Source organism: Ciconia boyciana, chromosome 6 (assembly GCF_034638445.1).
Source record: "Ciconia boyciana chromosome 6, ASM3463844v1, whole genome shotgun sequence".
Classification (NCBI taxonomy): Eukaryota; Metazoa; Chordata; class Aves; order Ciconiiformes; family Ciconiidae; genus Ciconia; species Ciconia boyciana.
Genome location: NC_132939.1, coordinates 1,704,991 through 1,727,194, shown reverse-complemented (window position 1 = coordinate 1,727,194; position 22,204 = coordinate 1,704,991). Strand labels below are relative to the sequence as shown.

The following is a 22,204-nucleotide window of genomic DNA, read 5'->3' as shown; positions in this document are numbered from 1 at the left end:
GCAGCATCGTATGCAAGCCACGCCATCGCTCTTTATTTCACTCCGATTGTTTTTCCTCCTTCCAACAGGCGTGCTACTATGAAGTACGGTAACATGGCTAAAGGCAATCGCACCGTGGTGACCCAGTTCATCCTCCTAGGACTGACAAGTGAGCCTAAGCTGCAGACTCCTCTCTTCATAATCTTCTTAATGATTTATCTCATCACCCTGATGGGCAATCTTGGGCTGATCACATTGATCAAGACAAACCGCCAGCTGCACACTCCCATGTACTTCTTCCTCTGCAATCTGTCTGTTGTTGATCTTTGCTACTCCTCCATCTTTTCTCCAAAGCTGCTTGTTGGCTTCTTGGTGGAAAAGAAAACCATTTCTTACTCTGCCTGCTTTGCCCAGCATTTCTTTTTCCTTGTGTTTGTGACCACAGAGGTGCTCTTGCTGGCTGTGATGGCATACGACCGCTACGTAGCCATTTGCAACCCGCTGCTCTACACTATTTCTATGCCCGAGAGGGTCTGCGTTCAGCTGGTTGCCGTGTCATACATAGGGGGGATTTTGAACTCACTAATCCAAACGTGTTGCTTGCTGCCGTTGCCTTTTTGTGGACCCAATGTCATCAACCACTACTTCTGTGACACAAACCCTCTGCTGAAACTCACCTGCTCTGATGACCACCTCAATGAGCTTTTGCTTGTAACCCTCAATGGGACCATTTCCATGTCTGTGCTCTTCATCATCGTCATCTCCTACGTATGCATCCTCTTCTCCATCCTGAGGATTAGGTCTACTGAAGGAAGGCACAAAGCCTTCTCCACCTGTGCCTCCCACCTCCTGACCGTTACCTTGTTCTACGTGCTCGCGGGGCTGAGCCACATGCAACCAGGCTCCAAGTACTCACTGGAGATGGAGAAAGTCACCGCCGTGTTTTATACCCTGATCGTCCCTATGCTCAACCCGCTGATCTACAGCTTGAGGAACAAGGAGGTCAAGGATGCACTTAGAAAAGCGACGGCAAATAACATTTTTGTGAGGTGCCTGCTGACCAAACTGACTCCAATCAGTTGATAAAACTCCTGCTGCTTCCCTTTTTAAATAGTCTTATGTCAGTTGTCTGGAGGAGTAAAGGTTTATTTAAAAATAAACCACGTATATTTACAGAAGCAGGTACAGCAAATTTTAAGCATGCTTTAAAATCTGCAGAGACTCAGTGTTACCAAACATCCTGTCAGTGCGGGCCTCTGATAAACATTTCCTTGTCATCTCTTTGGGTTTTTCTGTGAAATGATGTAATATCATAGGAGGTGGTAAAAATAAGCTCATAAGGAATTTCTCTCCTAAGCTTAGCTTCTTAAGAAGTTGCACTGATTCAAGCAGCGATTCCTCCAGGGGCAAGTTCAAGGAGGACTGGAGGCTTTTGGGGAGGTATATCCAAAAAACCCACCTTGCTTTGGGCTAACTACAAGGAAAAAAACTCTTATTTGCTTCCAGGGGGATGTGCCATGGAAAGTAAGGAAAGGGAGGAGAAGCAGAGACCACTGAGCTGCCAGGGGATGAGAGCAGTAAGTGCTGTGATCTAGCATCAGGAAGATGCTAAATTATTGAGTGAGCAGAACATCACAGCCTGGAGGCAGCATAGCTGTGTCTGTGCTGAAAAACCCCCGCCGCTTTGCCTCCAGACCTGGAGAGGACTTCCACCCCAGCAGCTGAGACGTTTTCCTGCTGAACTCCCAGGCATTTTCACCCCTGGGGAATGAAATCTCCAACTTGTCTCTGCCTGTACCCAACAGCGCTCTCAGCCAACCACGTGGATCTCATCCTACACCTTGCTTCCTACAGCTGCGAGACATCTAACTTGGCCAAACAAGCTTGCTCTGGGAGAGAAATGGGCTTCATCTGACCTGCATCTTGCATCTGCGTTAGGAGCAGCAGCAGCAGCAGCAGCAGGGAGTGGTATTTCTCCCTATTGGCAAGGAGCGTAGCATGATTGAATGTAACTAGCTATGGAGAAGTATTTTTTTCCCCTATTTTCTTGTCATAGGGCGGTTGTAAATGATATTTCCTCCCAGCCGACTCTTCCCCAGGACAGCTGTATAGCTGAGAAGGCACCACCGAGGGATGCTGCAGAATCTCATGCTCTCCAAAGCAGAGACAACTGACTGCAACCTGTTAGAGACCTTGAGCAATGAGAGCTGGGATGCCAGGTCCCCATGGAGAGAAGACGGGGGTCATCTGTCGCTTAATGTTAATTTGCACATGGCTACATCTAAGTTAGTCCAGACATTGTTTTTTTCATACCTAAAATAAAAGATAAATGATCCTATCATGATTTCTTTTAGACGGCCATAGAAATCCTGACCACCCACTGTATTGCTATACCAATAATCCAAACTTTTTTTGCTCAGATGTAAGAATCTACAGTGTGGATACCTAATATAGAGTAAAATAAAATCCACTCAGAGCATGCAGCTGAGCAGGGGTCACTTTTCTTAAGAGACGGACGCAGAAAAAGGGGTGAGGGGGAAGATCTTTATAACACTTACCTTTCATAAGAGCTTGCTTTATCCTTAGCTTGGACACTAGAGGGTCTTGTCTCACATTAAGAGTTGTTTGTGCTATTTGCATGATGCAACATGGCTCAGGGAGGAGCAAGGACCAGGGAAAGGCAAACTGGGAGCTGCAAGTGGCCACGATGCAGGGTGGGCAAGAACCTCACCCCCAGGGCACGGTCCCACAGCGCCTGAGCAGAACAGCAGCTCCCATTGATGGCCCGGGGAAACCGAGAGCCATATTCAAGCCAGGAAAGCTGAAGAACAAACCAGGACCCAGACCAGGAGCAAGCACAGCTACAGCACAACTCTGAAAGTGGTCAAAGACCCAGGGCTGAGCTTAAATAGTGCCCCAAGCCTGGGGCAGAGGGTGTGGGTGGAGGCCCCAGGTGATGCTGCCCATGGCAATTACCGTGGTTGCACTCCCTGATGTCTCAGGGAGAGGGGAACTGTTTTTTTCCCGACCCAGTGCCCTAAACACAGCTACAGCACCGTATCCAGCCTTCTCTGCTGTGTCCCTATGCACAGAGGATGGACGGACGGAGCAGAAAGGAGCGATGAGCTCCTTTGCTGCGTGTTAACGATTCTCCTCCCTCCTTCTGAGTCACGCAGAATAAGGCGCTTCAGATGTCGTGTTCTCTGTTTCTTGGGGAAATTGTCCAAATGCCTCTACTTTTCATGAAACTTTGGTTAAAAGCTTTATAGCATTTCACTTCACGCCAGCTTAAAGCTGGTTTTAACTGGTTGCCATTGCATTCATTCATTATTCATTACCGTTCTTTTAGGAAGACCACGGTTTACAAAGATGCTTATTTTAAAACATAAAATTTATTCACTTTATTCACTTATACAACCTACATGTTCTTCCAGAAATTGTATCGTTCATTAAACACAAAAGGTGTGTCCAATTCAATGTTAAAAAACCTTTGCCTACTGTTTTCTTTAGAGCATCTTCCACCTCAGCCATGCGATGACATGGAGAAGAGTCATAACTCAGTCAAACGTGGTTCAGTGATGGCCACACAAAGCATGGACCTCTGACTGATCATCCAACAAGGAAAATAGTAATAGATCTAAAGAAAACCCTTCCCAAGAAGATTTGGGTTGGGACACACTTCCGGCAACGTGCTAACCTATGTGTGCCCGCAACAAAGTCGTTAGCACGGCTCCAGGTCCCCAGAGCCAGCACCATGGCTGTGTGCTTTCTGATGGCTCTTCTGTACATGGGTCAGAAATTGCATCTGAGGTCACAGCTGGACCTTGACCGGGACGGTCACATTCCACTTATTATTATCACATTCCAGGTCGCTTACATTGCCTAAACGTACCCCGCTTGTCAGGATCGCCTCTGGCAGTATCCTGCAAACCTTCTCAGCCCCTCCTTGTGCAGACAACTGCTATCTCCCACCTTCAGCCTTTACGACGGGGACCTCACTGATGCCTGTCTCAGCAAAGCCTTCGTAAGAGCAGATCTAATAGTGCTCCTACAAAAATTCAGAGACTCTGGGCCACATTGCAGCTCTCCATATATCACTGACTTCTCGAACAGATCCTCAGTTCTTCCAGCTCGTTTGGGAAAAATGATTACCAAGCAGGCAATGGAAATATTAGTAATTGTTTACCTCCAATTTAAGCACCGTTTTTGTGGGCAATATTTAACACAATTTAGACACAAAACATCGTGGTACTATTTCAGTTTTGCTAGGAAAGTGTTGGCAATTATTTTGATTAATTATTGAAGGCTCACGCCACGCTTAAAATAAACGGAAGTCATTTGAAGAGAACGATTCGTTACGCTAGTTCTCCATACTCTGTACTTGCTGCGTGATCTCCTTGTCTGTAAGCAGACCAATAATGACCGATAATGCATATTCCTTCATTACCTCCAAAGCACCAAAGAGCTGCAAATGCCTTTTCAGAGCCTGGATAGATGCGGCACCAGCTTTCGCACCCACAGCCTCCTCAGGGCCCCCTTCACCTCCTTGTTCCTCAAGCTGTAGACGAAGGGGTTGAGGGTGGGGGTCAGGACGACGTAACACGCTGAAAACAGCTTTGCCTGATCCTGCGAACGCGCCTTGCCAGGCTGGATGTAGGCGAGCATCCCCGGCACGTAGAAGATGGTGATGGCAGCCAGGTGGGCGGTGCAGGTGGAGAAAGCTTTAAGCCTCCTCCTGGCTGAAGGGATCTGCAGGATGGTGCGGAGGATGTAGGTGTAGGATACCAGGATCATCAGGACAGAGCCCACAATGTTAAGCCCAGCACTGGAAAGCTGCAAGATCTCGTTTGCGCGGGCGTCGGAGCAGGAGAGCTGCAGGAGGGTGGGCAGCTCGCAGAAGAAGTGGTTGATGCTCCTGACCTGGCAGAAGGACAACCTCCCCACCAGGACGGTGTGCACCAGGGAGGTGAGGAAGCCCGTGGTGTACACCAGCACCATCATGCCGTAGCAACGCGCCCTGGACATGGTGATGGCATAAAGCAGCGGCTTGCACACAGCCGTGTATCGGTCGTAAGCCATCACCCCCAGGAGGAAGCACTCACAGATAATCAGAGCAAGGAAAAAATACACCTGCGCAAAGCAACCCAAAAAAGAGATGTGACTTCTCCCCAGCAGGAAGGTCTCCAGCGCCTTCGGGATGATAGTGGAGGAAAGACAAAAATCCATGAAAGATAAATGGGTCAGGAAGAAATACATGGGGGTGTGGAGCTGGGGGTCGGCGTTGATTAGGAGGATCATCATCAGGTTCCCCAGCACCATTAAAACATACAGGGATAAGAAAATTGTCAATATGGTGGTTTGTAGCTCTGGGGCATCAGAGAAGCCCAAGAGGATGAAGCCGGACAAAACAGTGAGGTTTTCTCCATCCATCATTGCTACAAGTTAGATGAGTTTGCATAGAAATAAAATGAATCAGTCAAATAAATCCCTAGGAGAGAAATACTGTGGAAACATTGGAGTTTAATCTGTAAAGTAAATGCAATAGAAAATGGTGCATTTTTTTTGAAAAATACAAGGCAACTGTGTTTCTGCCTTTAAGCCAAGCTTCCAAGTCAAACGTGTGAAGGAGCTAATTACGCAGTCAGATTTTAAAAGAGAATAATTCTGCCCTGATTTATATACACTGTACTAATGATACGCTAAGAAACAGAAAAATGTTTATTCAAGTGTAAAAACAAGAAGTCAAATAAACACATTCCAAAATGTGGAAAACAGAGAAAATTCAGATTCTCACCACTGATTTCTGGAAATTTTGAGGATTTTTTCTTTCCTTTTTTTTTTTTTTTTTTTTTTTCCAGACTGGATCAGTGCTTTTCTGTGGCCTCATTAATTCCGGTGCAGCCTTTTCATCACGAAAGCAAGCCCTGCACTTGAAATCATTTGGGTGTTTGTTTTTTTTTTAATTTCTAAATTTACCTGCTTTTGAAGAAAAACCCCTGCGTGTTCTGGGCGGGGGGTGGAGCAGTGGTATTGTCTCCAGCACAGCCTTGCTGTGATTGCAGTGAGCTTTCTATGACCGACTCAAATATCCACCTAACAGCGTTAAAATATATTACATATAAACCAAACTTTCCAAGCTTCAGCTTGGATGTTCCCATCTCCCCTCTTCAGCCCCTCTGCAGATGAATTATCTGATGGCAGATCTATCTACAGATGTCTACATCTCAGCTGAAACGTCCCTGGAGCAGTTGTAGATGGGGTCAGGAGCGTGGTTTTTTTGAAGCAAACCTCCTAACCCCTGCTAGGGCACTTGGGTTCACGCCATGGATGCCCTTGGAGAGCACGGATGGGCTTCCTTTAGATGCAGCTGCACCGGTACATCCCAGCCACAAAACAGCATCTGCTCGCCCAGAACAGGCTGCATTAAAAAAAGACAGAAGGCTGAAGGGAGTGCAGGAGGGTAACTGCGTCCCAGTGCCACTCGTTTGACTCTATCGACCTCGGATCTTCTTGGTCAACATTTCTTGGTAATGGAGACGTAGTTGTAGCTCCGTCTGGATGACTGGTACCCTCGAAGCGTGCATTTCTCTCTATTGACATCAATTTAATCACTGGGATTAAATTGATTGAGTCCTAGAGGTGCACGTTTCCATCCCTTAGAGGCAACTTGTGGTGGCCAGCTCATAGGTGAACTTCCAGCCCTGGAGAGGACAATCATATCTTAAACAGCTTCAAGGTTAAGAACAGGTTAAATGTTTAAAAATATTTAAATATTAAATAAATTATTTTGAATAATAAAAGTATTTAAAATCTTGCCAAGTACAGACGGAGCTACTTGTGAGCATGAGCCCGTGCTGTGGGACTTCACAGAGCAGAAGCTTTTATTCTGAATTTTCTTCTCATCTCAACAGGAACGTGGGAAGCTTCAGTCATATGAACAAAACAGAAGCATTAATTAGGCTTTTTTTTTTTTTAGGTTTACCAATTGATCATTTGAATGCAGATTTTTTTAAAAAAATTACATAAATACTACTGTAACATGAAATTTAAAAAAGCAATCTGCTCCTCATAACTTATTACGCCAAGTCCAGCTCCCACAAAAAGGGACTGGGGGACATTTTTCAGGTGCTGATCAATACTAATGTGTTTTTTGCACTATGAAGTATACAAACAGCTAAAGAGAGAAATCAGGCGAGTCACGCTGGAAGCAGGGTTGTGAAATGTGTTACGGGTTAAGGGATAACAGAGAGAGCAGCGAAGCACCGGGCTGAGTCTTCTTGTACCACCCGCACTTAAAAATGCTTTCAAGCTCACAAGAGGCAGCACGACAAGGGTCCCCAACTGGAAATGTCAAACCCTTTTTTACCTGCTTGCTTAAAAGGAAAGGTGCTGGTCGATGCGGTGCCTGCAGCTCCTTGAGAAGCCCATCCAATGGGTTGAAGCCGTGGTAGGAGGGGAGATGCTTGGGAGCAGGATCGCCCAGGCTGGCTGGTTTTATCTCGGATGAAGCGTTACCTCAGATGTTTGTGCAAGCTGTTCTCCCTCAGGACCCTCCTCCAGCTGATAATATTTTGACGTGCTCAGCAAAAGCCCCTTTCGATCTCACCCCCCCGCCCCAAAACCTTTCTGGCTGCACCAACCCCTCCAAGACCAGCTCTCCCGCAGAGACCTGCCCAGGCTGCCCGTGCCACCGCCTGGTCTTGCAGAAAGACAAGCCCAGGGGAGTTTGCTTTTTATTTATCCAACTATCGCAGACTTCTGTATTGAAAAAAAAAAGCCCTTTACTACCAACAAGGAGATCTGATTGATGATCTAATGTTGCATTGAAGGATGCTGAAAACAAACCTAACGGAGCATCCGCTGTATGAATGGGTCGAGCATGGCCACGGGGAGTCCTCTCCAGCAGATATATTTATTTCCATACACTTCACTGGTGTCCACACAGCACACTCGGTGTATGCTCAAAAGCATCACACACAGCTGCTTTGAAGAGATAACAATTAACTCAGATTTACCAGTTTTATTCTGATGAATCCTGAGTGCCAATGTTTCCTGAAAGCTTCTGCTAGATGAAGGGACGTTATAAAACCCTGAGTGCAAATATTAAATGATAACTTTGTCCTGGACATTTAGAAAACACAAAGGATGGGGCAGATGGAAAAGAATACCGAGCTATGAAAGCGTGGGGAAGCAAGATGGAGAAGTATATAGATGGCTTTAGATGTTTTTAACGTAGTTTTGTTTTTCTGCTGGAAGGCACCAGACTATTAGTCCTGGAGATGCACTGGAGGTGGGTAGAAAAGGATTTCCCTGTGCTTTTTAATCGCTTTCTTCCCCATTCAGTACTGGGCTAAAACCAAGGCTTGTGAAGTGGAAAAAGCAACATAATAGAGGGGAAAAAATAACCCTCACTCAACCTTAGGACAAAAAAAAGAGATTTCAAAGATTATTTAAAAAAAAAACCATGGAAGGCAAAATAAGGATACCTGCTTGGGTAGGATGTGTGTCTGCAGGGTGAATAATGGAGCTTGAAATCCCAGATCCAGACAGCTCGGTACTGCACTTGCTCCACCTCCATCATGAGGCGACCCCAGACCACCAGCACTTTGGCTGTTTGGGGCAAAGGAAGACCTAAAATCCTCCCTCCCACCGGCACTCCGGCCCTTTACATGCCTAGTTAAATTCACGGCAGAGCAGAGGCTCAAATACGACTTGTGCCCATTTACCATGAGTGCTTTGATGACCAACACATCCTCACAGCGTCATTTCACGTGACCTCATGTCGTGGTCTAGGCCTAAAAATCCTGGGAAATTCAATTAACATCCTGCTAGTACCAGGAACGTCACCAGAGGACATTCATTAATATAAAACATGAGATCAGATACTGGCTGGTTTGACGTTGGCAGGGCAAAGACACCAACTGCATTCTCCCTTCAGCTCGCTGAAGCCTGAAATGAAGTTGATTACTACTTTTTTATAATAGCTAAATAACAAATAATATTTATTTTAAGTCATATTTAAATAACATTGACTCTGGATAATAACTTTCTGCCCAATACATGGTCACTGTCAGGTCTCAGGCTACAGCCGGGGAAAGTCCCATCCCTCCTAGCGCAGCGCGTAGCCTTGGTTCAAGGAGAAATGTGTTTGCCAGGTGTCCTGCTTCCAGGAGCATTTAGTCCATTCTTGAAGGTGCAATATCTGACCCTCGTTCTTGAAGGTGCCATATCTAACCCTCCTTACCATGGAAGGGTAGACCTCTCCTTTCAGCTGACCAGGAACCGTGGATGGACAAGGAGGAGAGGACTCTACCTGTTGCTTTCCTCATGGCCTTCTTCATGTCTGTGTTTCTTAGGCTGTAGATGAGCGGGTTCAGCATGGGGACTGCAACAGAGTACAGCACGGAGACCACCTCGTCATGCTCCAAGGAGTGACTCAAGCCGGGGTGCAGGTATGTGATGAGGGAGCTGCCGTAGTACAAAGCGATGGAGACCAAGTGAGAGGCACAAGTGGAGAAGGCTTTGTGCCAACCGGCCGCAGAGCGCATCCTCAAAACAGTGGAGAGGACCGACAAGTAGGAGACTAGAATGAAGACCGTGGTGCTTAGCACGTTGAACCCCACCACGGCAGAAACCATTGCCTCGTTGACGCGGGTGTCAGAGCAGGAGAGGGCTAGCAGCGGTGGTCCATCACAGAAGAAATGATTGATCCTCTTGGACCGACAGAACGGGAGATGAAATATGGAAACCGTGTGTATGGTGGAGCTGATCACACCAGCTAAGTAGGCACCAGCCAACATCCCAACGCAAAGCCTCTGGGACATGACCACAGAGTAGAGCAGGGGGTTACAAATGGCCATGTAGCGATCATAAGCCATGGCAGCCAGCACGTAGCACTCGGTGGTGGCACAAGTCGCAAAGGAGAAGAGCTGAGTGGCACACCTAACGAAGGAAATAACCTTCTTCTCCATGAAAACATTCATCAAGGTTTGAGGGATGATGGTGGAGGAGTAGCAGACATCCAGGAGAGACAAGTGGCTTAGGAAGAAGTACATGGGGGTGTGTAGGCACGAATCGATTCTGATTAATATAATTACTCCCAGATTTCCTATTAGAGTGACCACGTAGGTGGCAAGGAATAAGACAAAGCATGTCACCTGCAGGTCTTCTCGGTTTGTGAAGCCCAGGAGAATGAACTCAGATGCAAATGTATAATTATCTTCAACCATATTGAATATATAAGCAGTTCAGCTGCTTTATGTCTTTCAAATGGAAATGCTTAATAGCGTCTGTCAATAATGTTAAGACTGACAATTTTCATCTATCAAGCAGTTACACCACTTTAAGTCAATATAAGGTCTCAAAGGTTTTCCTCTCTTTGAAAAATTTTGAAAAGTTTTGAAAAAAACTTGAAAAACTCAAGTTCCCGAGGCCGGGCTCCCCGTTCAGCCTTAGATAAGCGCATACGACCACCAGCAACACACTTGGAAGTGGGTGGATATTTTAAGGCAAGGAAGGAGGGCAATACCATGCCCGAATAAAGCATAAAGAAATTGCAGAGCTTTCTCATAGTTCCTCTCAAGCCATTTACACACACCACTCCATGATTTTCACAATAACTGCTGTGAAAAATGAAATTATTTCTCATCTTTTGAGTGCTCCCAGTCCAGGATTAAATATCTGTTCCTTGTGTCCCAGGGAGACCTCTTCTAGGTGAAAGCACTGGAAAATGCGACTTTCCTTAGCGTAATTTTCCCTCGTGTAGGATGGTGCAGTAATAAGAGCCAGGATTTGTCTCACCTCACTTTGCTTTAGACGTGATGCCTAACTTGGAGATAAAGGATCAATTCCGGCTTGCTCTCTCTGCTCACCCGAGAGAAATCAGCAGCTCCTAAAATCACAGTCTACGACAGATAGAATAAATAAACATTGATTTTTCCTGGATAACATTAATCATTGCTTGACAGAGTTACACCAGAGAGCAAAGCAAGAGTGCGTGCTGCCTGGTGTCTGACAAGCAGATCCAAACTTAACCATCATAATTATTTGATGACCCTTTGCTGAAGGGGCGAGGTTCACCTCCAGATCCAGACATCTCAATTCAGATGTCCTGTGAGCCACCCGTCTGGTCTCCTGGTGTTATTAATGGGGATTCAGAGCTGCTTTTCACTGCCTACGTAGAGATGCCGGAGGCGAAGCAGCGTCTGAGCCATCCGCACGGCGCTGGAAGATGCGTTACGAATAATGAAAATCGAGCTGTTTGGGTCTGGAGCTGAATCCTCCCCCAGAGGCAGCATCCACCTGCCAAGATGCAGACGTCTACTGCCATTGGAGAATTGACCCGAATTTCACAATTAACTAAGGCTCACCCTCACTTTTTCTTACTTGATGAGCCAACTGCTTTGTGTGAAGCGATCCAAGATGTAGCTATGAAACCCGGGAAGTTTCTAAGGCTGCAGCTTGTGCTGTGCATGATAGCTGCCCGCCAGGAATCACATCTCCCTGCAGCTTGAAGACACTGACTAGAATGGAGATAGATAAATTAAATTAAAAACCCATCCCTTGCTGCCTTGGATTAGATATTATTCATGCTGACAGCCAGCTGGTTGGTCCATGCTCTGCTGAATAACTGTCAGAAAACCCCCGAATATTTAACCTTGTCCTCCTGGGGAAAGGACCTTCATTTGTGACACCTGCTTTCCTACCCAAATTTGGTAAGATCTTGCATCTCTTGGGCAAGCCAGCACAAGACCTTTCCACAAGCTGCCCTAGGACTCACCAAGCAGCCTGTCGTTAGTGTTCTCCAAGATTTAGCTCATGAAGTTACGGATAGGAGAAAGACCAACCGCTGCCGAGCCGAGCAAAGCCTTGCAGTGCATCCTCCTGGTTAGACAGCCGCTAGCCTGCTCTCGTGGTGGACGCTATCCTCAAAATCTCGATCTGGGAACAAGGGGAAGGTGCCAGATCTATAGAGCTAAAACACACTCTTTGGCTAGCTGGCGTTTTAAGAGTCTTACAGCCCAAACTATCTAGTGAATGCAGAAAAGCCTCGTTAATGGTATGGTTTAAAATGTGAAGCAAAAGCACCCTGTGCTCACACCTCCAGCATCCCTCTGCTTTCTCACAGTGACCGTCTCTGCCGCCCTGAAGCCGAGCGGGGGACAGTCTGCCACAAGTCCTGGGGATCCTGCGGATGCCACGGGACGAAGCGGGATTTCTTCCACTTCGGTCTCGGGTCCAATCGCAGCATATTTTATACTCACAGCTACTCCCCGCTCCAGCTGGAAAAGTACACCGTGTCTTCTCCCATGCGACATCTACCCATGCTTCCAGAGCTTTGCTCTTCACAGTATTCACAGACCTGGGCGTACAACAACTCAGGGAATAACATCTTAACCTCCAGGGAGCTGTCAGACCAAGTGAGACGCAGCCCCTGCCAAGCCCAGAGAGGTCCCGAGACCCTCCACTGCCAGGTCAAGATATAGCCAACGGGTTTTTTAAATTAGTGACACCAGAAAGTGTTATTTGAACAATAGCAACTCAAAAAATGTTGCCTTTAATAGTTTCATACATCCTAAAAAAAAAATCCCAAAAGATGGTTTATTGCAGTTCCCCTACTGCACGTGCAATATCTGTATTCAAAAAACCTCTTATTTTTTTTCCACAGAGTGGCTCTTCTTGGAAGCGTTCGACCCTCAGTGCAGATCACATGCAATCAGAAATCCAGCATTTCCTTTTCTCAGTTTATGCTGATGTTCAGAATGAAAAAAAAAAAAAAAAAAAGTGCCTTAATTTTCATTTTTATCTCTCTGCCTTTCTTTTTCAATCAGAAACTCTTCCTATTCTTTGCTCCCAAAGATGAGAGGTGGCTGCACCGACTGCAGTTCCTTCCAGGAAAGGACAAAAGTCACCTCTTCGTCTGCTCCAGCCAACACTAGCAGGGGATGACCCCGGTTTTATCCACCTGGCACTCAGCATTTCATAGCGAAGGGTGGGTTTCTTCCCCGTGAAGGTCACCAGGATGAATCCACCACGCTGACCCAGGAACCGGGTAATTATATAGGCAAGCTCATCCATTTAGTTCAGCACCCGAGCGCGCTGAGGGCAGCTGCTCACCTGGGATTATTTGGGTAGTGATGGATGCGATTTGCATAAGTCAACAACAAAAAAATTAAATCCTTCACCTACATGGGATAGAAGTTCAGATCTCTCTATGTATTTTCATTTGCCTTTGGTGTAAAATCTGGGCTGGCCGTGTCAGGAGTAAAGATGTGCTGCAGGGACCCTTTCTGAGAATGATCTGTAGATCTATAGGAAACCATTGATGGAGGAGGTAATAATTTAAAATACCAGGAATTATCATTTCATGTTCTGTATGGTTAGCCCAGACTATTTAAGAGAAAAGTAATTCTTAAGGCAGAGTGAATTTGATAATCTGGATTTCATACAACCTGAAGCCGCACCCAAGAATTGCATTAGGAAAAAAAAAAAATGCTGTTTAAAGCACCATTTCTCAATGCGAGGGGAACTTGGTCAGAAGCTTGTTCAAACATCTGACATTGCCTGTTCATTTTTAACAGGCGCAGGAGCTCAGCCGATGCTGAGAAAAGAAACAATCTAAATGGGACCAGCCAACTGCAGAGGCGAGATGATGGTCTTGTTTTATTTATAAGCTATTTCCCAGTTTCCTGAACAAGGACAAGCCACTTGCCTACCCAAGGCTTACTAGCACATAAAAATAGTTTTTATCTAAAATAAAAAGGAGCAGATATTTCCAACAATGTCCAATAGATGGTGACGACGTATAGGAAATCCTGATCAGTATTTTTCTAGCTACTTATTTAGCATTTGCCCCCTCCAGCACTCCCTTTTGATACCTGGAAGTCTGTTATGGCCACTTTGCATCTCTCGGGGCTGACAGCAGAGCACAATGGTACATAGAAGGAACGAAAATAAGTTGTTCATGTATAAAGAGGCATGGATTTTATTCAGAAGTAGATGAAATGCAACTTTGGAGAAGGAAAGGGGCATCTAAAGAACAGGTATCTGTACACTGTCATGCCTTGCCAGCAACAGTAAGAGTCAGCTTCAGGCTGGTAACTTTAGTATCAAAAAATAATAATAATAATTTAAAAAAAAAAAAAAAGTTCTAGGTGCCGACCAGGGCCACATCACTGTTTGGGTTATTTTTTACCACGTTAGAGGGTATTTTTCCCACTGTTGACAACACAGCTCACATCAAGTGACTGCAGGTGGAAAATCCTCATCCAGGACCCAGCCAAGCCTCCTCCCTCCCAGACGAGCATCTCCACGCCCCCTCCCAGAGGAGCTGTTCAGATGATATTATATCAGGGACATCTCTTACCTTTGAGTGACGAAATGCTAAAGAAATATAAAAGATGGGGGTTTTTGGGGGGGTGGAAATTGTGGTTACTGTTCCCCCGGGTGACATGGCATTTTCACAGCAACCGCAAGTTTCTGCTCAGAACATGGTGAAAGGGGGGAGCTGCAGTTCTGGGCAGGAGTTGTTTCTTGCGTAAGAAATAAAGACTGAGGGGGTTTTTTATTACCCTCATTTTTTTTGCTTCAGGGTGGGGTGGTTTTTGGGGGGGTTTTTTGTTTGTTTGTTTGGTTGGTTGGGTTTTTTTAATTCCTTTTCCCCACTGCCTCACTCCAAAGTGCAAATCTCTGGATGCAAATTCTACTGATAATATTATTGTCTTTGTTTTTAACAAACCGCTGTGGGCATAAATTAGAAAACTAATTAGAGCTTTGTTTCAAGGCTTTGAAAGGCAGAAATTGTGGGGGAAAAACTGAAAGGAGAAAAAAGAAGTGGCAAAGATCAAATTAACCCTGCAATATCACTCAGCAGCCTGGTTTCAAAGACAGACCTATTTAAGAATTTATATTTCATTCACTTGGCTTATTCACCATACCCCATTACCCCCAACTGCATTAAAACTGCAAAGTTTATCCATTTAGATCTTGTGTTTCCATCCTTCCTAGGAAGAGCTTTTCACAGGAGCTGCCTCCCAGACCCAGCCCATAAATCACTGAGACCCCAAGCGCCCGATGCCACCCATGAAATTATTCGGCATTTCTCTGGTGTAGACATTTTTCTACTAAAACCAACAACGACATGTTCCACATCCCTTCATTTACTGCGCAGCTATTACAGCTAAACTGAGGCTAGGGAGTAACAAGAAAAATCAGTAACATAAGTGTGCTGGCATACATATTTAACACAAGAATATGTTGCGTTATATATAAATATATACCATAATACACATTTAATAGTGTATTTTAATATATATACACACACATATATGTATATATGTGTATAACTTGCCATTCATAGGACCAGAGACCTCTAGATGTCCTTTCTGATCAAAAATTATTCTACGTCCCGCTCAAAGCAGGGCTGACTTCACAGCCACATCAGGTTGCTCGTGGCCTCATCCAGGCAACTTGTGAATATCTCCATGGGTGGAGGCTCCACAGCCTCTGAGAGAAGTCTTGTATCAGGTTTTACTGAGGAGGATTCAGAGCCTGACTGTGATTCTTTCTGCTGTTCTCCTCAGAGCATCCTTCACCTCCTGGTTCCTCAGGCTGTAGATGAGGGGGTTCAGCATCGGGATGACCACCGTGTAGAAGACGGAGACCACTTTGTCAGTGTTCAGGGAGTAACTAGAGCTGGGACGTAAATACATGAAGATTGTCGTCCCATACAACGTGCTCACTGCTGTCAGGTGGGACACGCATGTGGAGAAGGCTTTTTGCCTGCCTTCAGCTGAACGGATCCTCAGGATGGCAAAAGAGATGAAGATGTAGGAGACCAGGATGGTGGAGATGGTGCTGAGCTCAATGATGCCGGCCAAGGAGAAGAGGATCATCTCGTTGATGTAGGTGCTGGCACAGGACAGAGCCAGGAGGGGAGGAACGTCACAGAAGAAGTGGTTGATGACATTGGAGCTGCAGAATGGCAGCCTAACGATGAAGGTTATTTGTATGATGGAGTTCAGGACACCCCCAATGTAGGACCCCACCACCAGCCACATGCACAACCTCCGAGTCATAACAGAGGAATAGAGCAGGGGGTTACAGATGGCCACGTACCGGTCGTATGCCATGACGGCCAGCAGGAGACACTCAGTTGTCACGAAGACGATGTAGAAGAAGGCTTGGCCCATGCATCCAATGAAGGAAATGGTCTTCCTCTCCGACAGGAAGTTCACCAAGGTCCTGGGGGCAATCACAGAGGAGAAGCAGATGTCAACAATGGAGAGGCTGCCAAGGAAGAAGTACATGGATGTGTGGAGTCGTGGGTCACCTCGGATGACTACGATTATCCCCACGTTGCCCAAAAGGGTGACGGTGTAGATGAGCAGGAACAGCACAAAAAGGGCTGCCTTCATCTCTGCGTGGTCGCTCAGGCCCTCGAGAACAAACTCGGCCACTGAGGTGTGATTCTGCTCTGCCATTCAGGGCTTCTTGTCTACCGAGGAAGGAGAGAGCCTGAAAATAGAGGACAGTGGAAACCATGCCTTTATTTATTTGAACTGAAATGGGATAACTTGATAATTTACACCCTGTGCAGCCAGGGTGGCCGGACCATTCATTTCTAGGGAGCTAGAGTGGGGTGGACTGCCCTGTAGCCATCTGCTCTGAGCTTGTCCTCCTTTATAGTCCAAGGAAAGAGGAGGTCCCTTCTGAAGGGAGAGCATCCCAGCTTTCCCAAATACCCTTCCCACCTGCAGAGAGTCTCTTGCTTTCTCACTGTGGGCAGACCTTCGGGCAGGTTCATTTGTATCGCAAAATCCTATTTTGGTACCTACAGTTTGATGAGGTCGCTGGATATAGCAGCAGATAGGGGTTCAGGAGACACAGACCAAATCATCAGCTCTGCCCTTGACCTCCTGTGATTAAGTTTTTCTCCACATTTGTTTCCCCTCATTTCCTCTCTCCCTCCTCATTTCAAACCGATCATAAGGCACACAGAACAAGACAGCTCTGATTTTGGCAGCAGCTTCTGGCTATAATTTTAATAGCTTGGAGTAAGAGTAAAAATACTGTAGCTTTCCTTTGTTGGCTTTGGAAAAGACACTGAGGTGAAGAAAAAAAAAAGTCTTTAATTTGTTGGGAAGAAGGGAAGGAGAGAGGAAGGGGGTGTTGCATGACCCTAAAACTCATTCAGGACATGAAGAGTTTAATGTGACAGTCTCAGAAACCTTGGGGAGATGAAGCCAGGGAGACCATGAGCAAAATTTGGGTCCAAAGCTGTTATTTTGAACTGGGGTACGCATCAATCATTTCCTTGGTACACTTTAGAGAATATATATACAATTAAGAGACTAAACACCATAAAATCTGTTTGATTTCCCCATACCATTCAGAGCAAAGGTACAGCCGTGGTGTTAGGGTCCCCTGTATAAAGAGTTTATGTGGGTTTAACAAATGATGAAGCAGCCTTTCAATAAGCGAGCCCGTTGTGTCCCTGGTTATGGCTCCCCTTGCCATGCTGCAGTAGTCCACGGCTGGCACCATGAACCGCCACGATATGCTGATGGCTTTAATCATGCCTTGTGTTTCCAGAAGTGGACTGGGAGATGAAACCTGATTTACAGAAGTGATTAGCTGTGAGTGTTTATGAGCATGAACCAGCTGTAACATCCTGACTAAGCCCAGACAAAAGTGGGATCCACGATGCTGTCCTGGAATATAAAGTCACACCTGGTGCTCTCCCCAGTGCACACAAACAGCAGCATCCAACTGCTAATTGCACCTCATTTCCAGGTGAAAGCAAGGGATGGCTGAGAGCACCGGCAGAAGGCACCAGGGAGGGGAATGGTCAAGGGGAAAAGAGAGCCAGACTGAGAATTCACTGTTTTAAGATGCCATCTGAGGAGGAAAACCTTCTCGGAGGGAGCCTGATGGTGGCACAGCATGGCATCCTGGTGGTTAGGGCACTCACGAGGACTTCTCTCACCCCATTTTCAGCAGGCAAAACCCCAGCAGCTCCTGCTTCTCCCTTCAGCTCTAAGAGGAGTCAACACCATGGATGAGACCACGGAGCTGTGCTGAGCCAAACTCACTCAACTCCAATTGCCTACATTTAGGCACCTGCTCAACCAAATGAAAATGTGAAATACAGGTTTCTGTCCCTGCTAACATGAAGGTTCAGAATAAAACAATTAAATCTTTACAGGGTTAAAGATGAGAATCAAGGTCTTACCCCACCAGATGAGCACCAGGATCAGAAGACTCATTGAAGAACCATTCTCCATCAGCAGAATATTTCTTTATAGAAATATTCTTTACTTTTTAAAGTGAATATCACTTTATTTCAGGGTCAGTGGGTGGGTTAATCTTTCCTTGAGAGTGCTCTCCTCTCTTCTTCTCCCAGGCTCCTTACACATACCATAAGCACCACAATTTCTGATCTTTTGAATTCAAAATACTGGAGCGCATCACAAGCGCATCCCAGCAGAAATATTTCATCTTCTTTAACCAACACAGAGGAGCAAACCTTTACCTGGTGTAAATCAGAGCAGCCTCCCCAAAGGTAACCTTGCTGCAGTGATTTATACTGGAGCAGGGTAGTCCCAGCAGAGCTCACATGGACCTTTCAGGGAATGGTCACACCTACCTGTGGATGGGGATCACCTCCTCTTACCAGCTGCAAGGTCTCTTCCACTTTGGATGACGCTACAGGCTCAGGATGTCTGCACAGTAAATCTGGGGGACTCACCCTTGAAGCCATCCTCCTAGCTTCCAGTTAAACAAGAGTGTCTCTCCTGAGCGTTTGAGAGCCTCCTGCATATTTTCATCAGATGAAGGTCTTCACTCGCAGCAGCGTGTTGCTTATATATGTCTCCCTGCAGGTCTTTGTGGGCAACGGGCACCCCTCCTCAGGGAGCAAGTGTTTGTCATGACTTTGGCTACAGCTCGGGTCTCTAAGAAGTGAATCTTGATTGTATACTGCTGGCTCCTTAATGAGAATCCCTGAGTCACAACAGTCTAAACTGCTAATGAAGGCTTAGCTATGTATGCAGGAGGATGCAAAATCCTCCTAATTATTGTCAAATATCAATAACCTGTTACAACACTTGGTAGCCTCAAGGCTGACCCAAGCCTCCAGGTGATGAGCGAGCCTGAAAGGCTTCCAGGCTACTGATGGTTAAGAACAGGGAGGTCTATGCAGGGCCACCTGTCAGAACGTGATTGATAGACAGTCCACTAAACCTTTTTACTATGCTCCAGATATTTCCAGGAATATTTCAGCTCATTTTTTCCTCCCTTTTGCAGAGAGCCAGGTCATTCTGCTGCTGCACCTCTACTGCAAGATCAAAACCATCTCATCGCAGCCTATTTTGAAAAGAGATGGTGCTAATCCAGTTCTTTCTGCAAACGTGGTTTTTTTTCTAGCAGAAAATTGATAGCATATTCATGGTGATTTCAGTGTAATTTGTCTCTGCTCAACACAACAGATACCAGCTTCTTTCAGTGTCTGGAACATTTTCCAGAGTTTACAATTCACACTATTTCTTTCCATATAGCTGATTTTTCCTTTTAAATAATAGCAGCCCATGCTTTTAGATTAAACTGACAGCATGGATAGAGTCGCCATCTAAATAGCAGTTCATATTTAGATCACATTTCATCCATAGATGGGATTTATTCATCTATCAGTTGTCAACAACATTAAGCATAGACATGAGCCAACTGCCTAGGCTCTCTTCACAGTCAATAGAAATGAAGGTGGTGGTTCAGCTGTTCAGACACAGGTGTCCAGGACAATCTGAGACCCACCATACATCTCTCCTGCTCCCCTAAAGGGCACAAGTCTCCCTACATCTTACCCCATATCTGCCAGACCTGTGTCCATATGCCCTATGATATCTCAGGTGGAATTAGATGGGTCAATAGACTCAGTGTAGCCCAGAGGAGGATTTGCCACGTCCAAAGGAGACCCACGCATGGTCACATGAAAGGATGAGTTCTCCATCGGTACTACTGAGAGCCTAGAGGACTGGCTGAGAGATGGACACGTGGGATGGGTTTGGGCTCACCTTGATCCAGGTCAGCATGACATATAGACCCACACATGAGCTGTAGGTGTCCCAGCTTCTCTTCCAGTCTGTGAACTCCAACAATGTGATTCAGTTGGCCAAAGCGATGGCTCTGGCAGAAACGCTACAGGACTTACAGGAACCCATGACCTTCTGGAGGAGCAGCTGGAGCCCAGCAGGAAACCTTCAATGGCACCGGAGACCAGAGCCAGCACAACCAGCAACAGACCAGCACCTGCACCAGCAAACCCAAATATCGACAGAGAAGAGCAATGCAGATAGCTGTGCTGACCCCAGACGGGTGTTCTGGTTGGGTGTAGCTCTACAAAGGGCGGTATTTTAACTGCAGGGTTTATATTTGGGGAGTTCCTGTGCCAACACTTTCACCACTGATTCACATTTATTCCCACTTTATTACCAATCCTCCAGGTACAACTCAAAACACCCCCTCTTTCTTGAAAAGGTAAATAAAAGCATGCATTCCAGTTCCTTCCAAAAGAAACTTCTTTTGCTTCTTACAAAAGAATGACAAAGGAGGAGAAACAATTTGTAGAAAGCAGTTACACAAATAGTTATCAGGTAATTGGGTATAAGCCTTTGAAATGTTTATCACTAAATTCTCCATCTCCCTTGTATCAGCTCTGTAGCTGTGTTGCGTATTGCTGCATCGAAGGGTATTTTTGGCCTATTAATTTTCCTCTTATAATGGAGGTAGAAATGGAAAGGAGGAGTTGCAAGTAAAAAAACCATGAAAATAGTATATAAACTAAAACCTGGCATATGGAAGTGACATGACCCATAGGCTGGGTGGGTTTCAGCCACTGTAAATTCAGATGTCTTGAAGTTAAATGTCAGAGAATCATGCTACGTTTCCTATATGCAGCATTATGTCTTTACACAACAGTTCTCCCAAGCCATTTCCCATGTTTATTTTAACAAGAATCAGGCTCTTTTGTTCCTGCTAGGGAGGGAGATTAACATCAGATTTAATGTTTACCTATTAAACTTCAAATTTGGCCAGTTAAATCCCACAGCTAATGGTCTTTCAGATACAGATAACTACATGCTTTGAGAAAATGAGAAAAATCGGAAGTACTAGGTTTATTGTAACTAATGCACCGTGGCTGTACTGTACATCCTTAAATTTGAATATATGTACTGAAAAATTGCACTGAGCAGTACATTTATGAACTGTCACTATCCAATACTTAATGTTGCATGTTAAAAAAATCATTTGAAGTATTTATTCACTCTAAAATGCATTTTGAAGGATTAAAGTGCAGCAGAAAAATTTTAAAATATGGGTGGGTCTTTGTGGAAGAAGAGGATTCAGAGAAGTTCCTCTCAGCTTTTCCCTGTTTTCTGCAGCTTTAGGGAAACATTTCCTCCTCTCCCATCCAAGCCTCCTTGGTCTGCTCAGTGTGTTCTCCTGCATGCTCCCATCTGTCGTGGGGGATTACCTGGAAGCACTGAAGTTCACCTTAAATCTGTAGATCCCATCTCATGGCTGGAAGAGGTACAGCACTTGGTAGGGATGTAGTCCATTGCGCTGATGAATGATGTCCAAACTGTAGGAGAGGGTGACCACAAGTAGGCTCAGGCCAAAGACAGCTGAGAACAAAATGGTCCAAGTCCTAGCAGAAACCTCACAAATGTGTTATTTTTACAGAGCTGAGCCTTGTCATCGTATTTCCCTTCAAGAGAGGTGACTTGGGGTTGCCTAAGGAATGGTGGGTCCATGAGAAAACCCAACACGTGCTTGCCTCCAAATATTCAGAAACAACCTGGACATTTTAGCACCGTTCCTCACAAATCGACCTCTGGTGGTTCTTCAGTGAGTGTGTATTTCCCCTGTTATGAAATGCACTACCTAGAGGCAAATGTATAACAAATTCTATCACCGTAGTCCAGTTTTCCCAAGCCATCAGTTTGCAAGAGACTCCCAGCTCTCAGCAGGGAGGTGATTTCCATGACATCAGTTATGACGACTTAATCTCTTGCTTAATTAGTGGTTTTTAATCCTGTGCTCTGTAGATAATTAAGACATTTTCTAATGAAACACTGCCAGACACCCTGGCAGGATGCTTAGTTGGTCCACAACCACCTGGCCATGCAGGGACCCACGTCTCATGACTACATCTGCCATTCAAGCTCTT

At 45.6% G+C, this 22,204-nt stretch overlaps 4 protein-coding genes across 4 annotated transcripts; 1 reads left to right on the top strand and 3 right to left on the bottom strand.

Annotated features, from left to right (window-relative positions):
- Window positions 1–93: 93 nt before the first annotated feature.
- Window positions 94–1,062, top strand: LOC140652774 (olfactory receptor 5J3-like). The gene has a single exon (XM_072863990.1). The coding sequence runs from the start codon at window positions 94–96 to the stop codon at window positions 1,060–1,062; it is 969 nt and encodes a 322-aa protein (XP_072720091.1).
- A 3,396-nt stretch (window positions 1,063–4,458) lies between these two features.
- On the bottom strand, window positions 4,459–5,409 carry LOC140652770 (olfactory receptor 8I2-like). Its single transcript, XM_072863986.1, has one exon. It carries the CDS (start codon window positions 5,407–5,409, stop codon window positions 4,459–4,461), a length of 951 nt encoding a protein of 316 aa, XP_072720087.1.
- Window positions 5,410–9,209: 3,800 nt separating this feature from the next.
- LOC140652769 (olfactory receptor 5T7-like) lies at window positions 9,210–10,208 on the bottom strand. The gene has a single exon (XM_072863985.1). The coding sequence runs from the start codon at window positions 10,206–10,208 to the stop codon at window positions 9,210–9,212; it is 999 nt and encodes a 332-aa protein (XP_072720086.1).
- A 5,313-nt stretch (window positions 10,209–15,521) lies between these two features.
- On the bottom strand, window positions 15,522–16,521 carry LOC140653654 (olfactory receptor 5G9-like). The gene has a single exon (XM_072865974.1). It carries the CDS (start codon window positions 16,458–16,460, stop codon window positions 15,522–15,524), a length of 939 nt encoding a protein of 312 aa, XP_072722075.1. The 5' UTR covers window positions 16,461–16,521.
- Between the last annotated feature and the right edge of the window lie 5,683 nt (window positions 16,522–22,204).